Raw genomic sequence first — 3,542 nt, 5'->3', positions numbered from 1 at the left:
GGGTTATGACAAATATATAATGACATGTATCTACCATTATAGTGTCATACATAATTTTTTTTCTTTTTTTTTTTTTTTTTTTGAGACAATCTCACTTTGTTACCTTTGGTAGAGGGCTGTGGTGTCACAGCAATCTCCAGCTCTTGAGCTTGGGCAATTCTCTTACCTCAGCCTGCCCAGTAGCTGGGACTACAGGTGCCTGCCACAATGCCCAGCTACCTTTTTGTTGCAGTTTGGCTGGGGCCAGTTTCAAACCCAGCACTCTATATATGGGGCTGGCGCCCTACTCACTGAGCTACAGGCACGCCCAAATACGTAATTATTTTTTAAAAACATCTTACCAACATGTACTGAACAATTCATGGATAAAATAATGCTGGAATTTGCTTCAAAATAATTTATGAAGTGGCTAAAAAGTTGAAATATAAATGAAAAAAGATTGGCCACGTGAGGCTAGGCGGCTCTTGCCTATAATCCTAGCACTCTGGGAGGCTGAGGCGAGTGGATTGCCTGAACTCACAGGTTGGAGACCAGCCTGAGCAAGAGCAAGACCCCATCTCTAGAAATAGCTGGGTCTTGTGGCAGGTACCTAATAGTTCCAGCTACTCAGGAGGCTGAGACAAGAAAATCACTTGAGCCCAAGAGTTTGAGGTTGCTGTGAGCTATAATGCTAGGGCACTCTACCGAGGGTGACAAAATCAAGACACTGTCTCAAAAAAAAAAAAAAAAAAAAAGATTGGCTGTATGTTGATAATCTTTGAAGCTGGCTAATGAGTACATGGGAGTTTGTTGTATTAGTCTATTTTTATATGCATTTGAAATTTTTACCTCTTCAGATAGAGCAGGAGTCCAAGTTAAAACTGAAGCATGATTTTTCTAGGTCTAGGATAATCAGACACTGCTGGTAACAGAATGTGAAATTCTAGAACTAAAGTATGCAAAAGTAATGATACTTTCTTATTTAATTTATAGGGCCTGAGAGTCAGTACACTAAGACTGCTCAGGAGATTGTGAACGTCTGTTACCAGACATTGACTGAGGTAGGTAGTAAAGAAGTCTCCTTATGATATACCTTTTGTAAATCCTTTTGTTCCCTTGAGTGGAAAGCCTTCCCTGACTTTATCCCCCTCCCCACCCTTACTCTGTTTCTTTCACTATCTTGTTTATTTTGATCACCTGTGTCTTGCCACTAAAATAAGAGACAGGGATATTTTTGTTGTTTTACCTAATTTTCTGTCATCAGTGCTTAAAATACATGTTCAGTGGGGGCAGGCAGCATCTGGGGCTCAGTGGGTAGGGCATCAGCCTTCTATACTGAGGGTGGTGGGTTTTTGAACCCAGCCCCAGCCAAACTGCAACAAAAAAATAGCCAGGTGTTGTGGCAGGCGCCTGTAGTCCCAGCTACTCAGGAGGCTGAGGCAAGAGAATCACCTAAGCCCAGGAGTTGGAGGTTGCTATGAGCTGTGATAGCACAGCACTCTACCGAGAGCAATAAAGCAAGACTCTGTCTCTTAAAAAAAAATACATGTTCAATGAATTCATTAATTTTCTTTATTTCTCAGTATGATGAGCATTTGACTCAACTTGAGAAGGATATTTGTACAGCTAAAGAAGCAGCTTTAGAAGAAGCAGAATTAGAAAGCCTAGACCCAATGACACCAGGGCCCTACACACCTCAGGTAAGTCTGAGGACTAGGAACCTCCTCTTATAGTTTTCTTATTGGTTTGGGAAATTGGGAGCATGTTAACAGATGTATTTACTGAGATACCATTCTTCTCTGTCCTTCCTCTTCATATGCCTTTCGTGTGCTTTCTTGTCTTCTCAAAGGCTAAGGTGAGTGAGGACCATGGGTCTTGGCGACCTTTTTGAATCCAGAGAAGGTAGTGTGGGATGAATGAGCGGGGTTGGGTGTTAGTTGTTTAGGCAGTATTAATCAATAATGGATTCCTGACTACAGTAGCCAGAGGCATCCTCTCAAAATCTCTGGAGTTCTCTTGATCATGATTTTTGTGGTTCTAAGGCATCCCTACAGTGTAGACTTCTGATTATAGGTATGAGCCATGTTGTTCTACTCAGTGCCTCAGAGGTATCTCTGTGTAGCTCAGATGTCATCCATTTTCCTGGATTGATTCCCCCTCCTAGTACACAAAGACAGGTAGTATTCGTGATGCTCTTAAGTTTACATGTCAAAAGACTAGAAAACAGGATGAATAAGAAATTTTTAGTCTTGGCTCGGCACCTGTAGCTCAGAGGCCAGGGTGCCAGCCACATACACCAGAGCTGGCAGGTTAGATCCCAGTCCAGGCCTGCCAAACAACAAATGACAACTACAACCAAAAATAGCCGAGTGATGAGGTGGGCACCTGTAGTCCCAGCTACTTAGGAGGCTGAGGCAAGAGAATCGCTTAAGCCCAAGAGTTTGATGTTACTGTGAGCTATGACGTTACGGCACTCTACCAAGAGTGACATAGTGAGACTCTATCTCAGAAAAAAAAAATTCTTTATTTTTAGTCTTTCTGGTCTGACTAAACCCTTAAATAAACTGAGAGTCTATTTCCCCCATACTATACTCTTAGAGGGTTGGCATATTTAAAGAATAGGATTTATCCTTTCTTGATAATGTCTCTTAAAAAAAAAAAGAATAGTATTTAACATGATATAATTGGTGCTTGGTTTTTATATTGGAAGCATTGTGGTAAAGTGGAAAGTTTATGAGGTTTGACATAAAACAAGCCTGGGTTTGAGTCTTAGCTCTGCTGCATCTAGCTTTGTCATCTTGGAAAGTTAAATTAACCTCTCTCACTCAGTTACCTTTTCTCTAAAACCTACTTTTCAAGATTGTTATAAACACTAAATGAGTTAATTTGCCAGACACATGGTAAACATTCAATAAATGTTTTCTTTTCTCTATTGTTCATAAAGTTCACCAAAGCTCTTTCAAATTTAACCAAATATTTTAATGCAGAACTTTCCCAATTCCCACAGGAAACATTTTTTTTTTTGATTCTACCAAGGTTTCACTCTGAACTGATAATGCAACCTATGTGATCTCTGTTGGATTATTGCTGTCTGTGTATCTCATTCATACGAACTCTCCCTATCTATCTTTTACTCTCTCTTTCATTCCAAAACCTAGGTTACTGAGGGGCCAGGTATACAGAACCCTCATACTTCTTCAAGGCCCAGAACAAGGAAAGGCTCTTGGAGTGTGTGAGCAGATTAGGTCAAAGGGGCTTGAGTGAGTGATATTGCCCAGGAAGGCCCTATTTTCTAATAGGCCCACAGCTTCCTCAAGGTATTTTCTGGTAAGTTAAAGCCTGGGTATTAGCCACCATTCTCCAGGAGAATCTAGCCACTGAGTAGCACATGGTTTACTCATTTCTAGGATAGCCTAAGCCTAGTCTTTTGGTGAGTCAAAGCCTTGGACCCAAAAGTTATCTTCCTTTCTTTCCTCCCCCTCTCCCATTACCTCAAATGGCTGAGGAAAGCCTATCACCTGTTCTTCCTCTTGAGCAGTAGCTCTTTTTTTTTTTTTTTTTTT

At 40.9% G+C, this 3,542-nt stretch overlaps 1 protein-coding gene across 1 annotated transcript in view; it reads left to right on the top strand.

The window, feature by feature from the left end:
• Positions 1-3,542, top strand: part of TAF1 (TATA-box binding protein associated factor 1) — a 119,365-nt gene that overhangs the window by 103,810 nt on the left and 12,013 nt on the right. The window contains exons 32-33 of the mRNA XM_023508051.1: positions 973-1,040; positions 1,563-1,679. Of these exons, the coding sequence (XP_023363819.1) occupies positions 973-1,040; positions 1,563-1,679 (185 nt within the window). The remainder of the gene's footprint in view (positions 1-972; positions 1,041-1,562; positions 1,680-3,542) is intronic.

This window comes from Otolemur garnettii, unplaced genomic scaffold, assembly GCF_000181295.1.
Source record: "Otolemur garnettii isolate 467f Iridium unplaced genomic scaffold, OtoGar3 scaffold00219, whole genome shotgun sequence".
NCBI lineage: Eukaryota > Metazoa > Chordata > Mammalia > Primates > Galagidae > Otolemur > Otolemur garnettii.
Note: the sequence above shows the minus strand (reverse complement) of the source record. Positions and strands in the feature narration are given on the sequence as shown.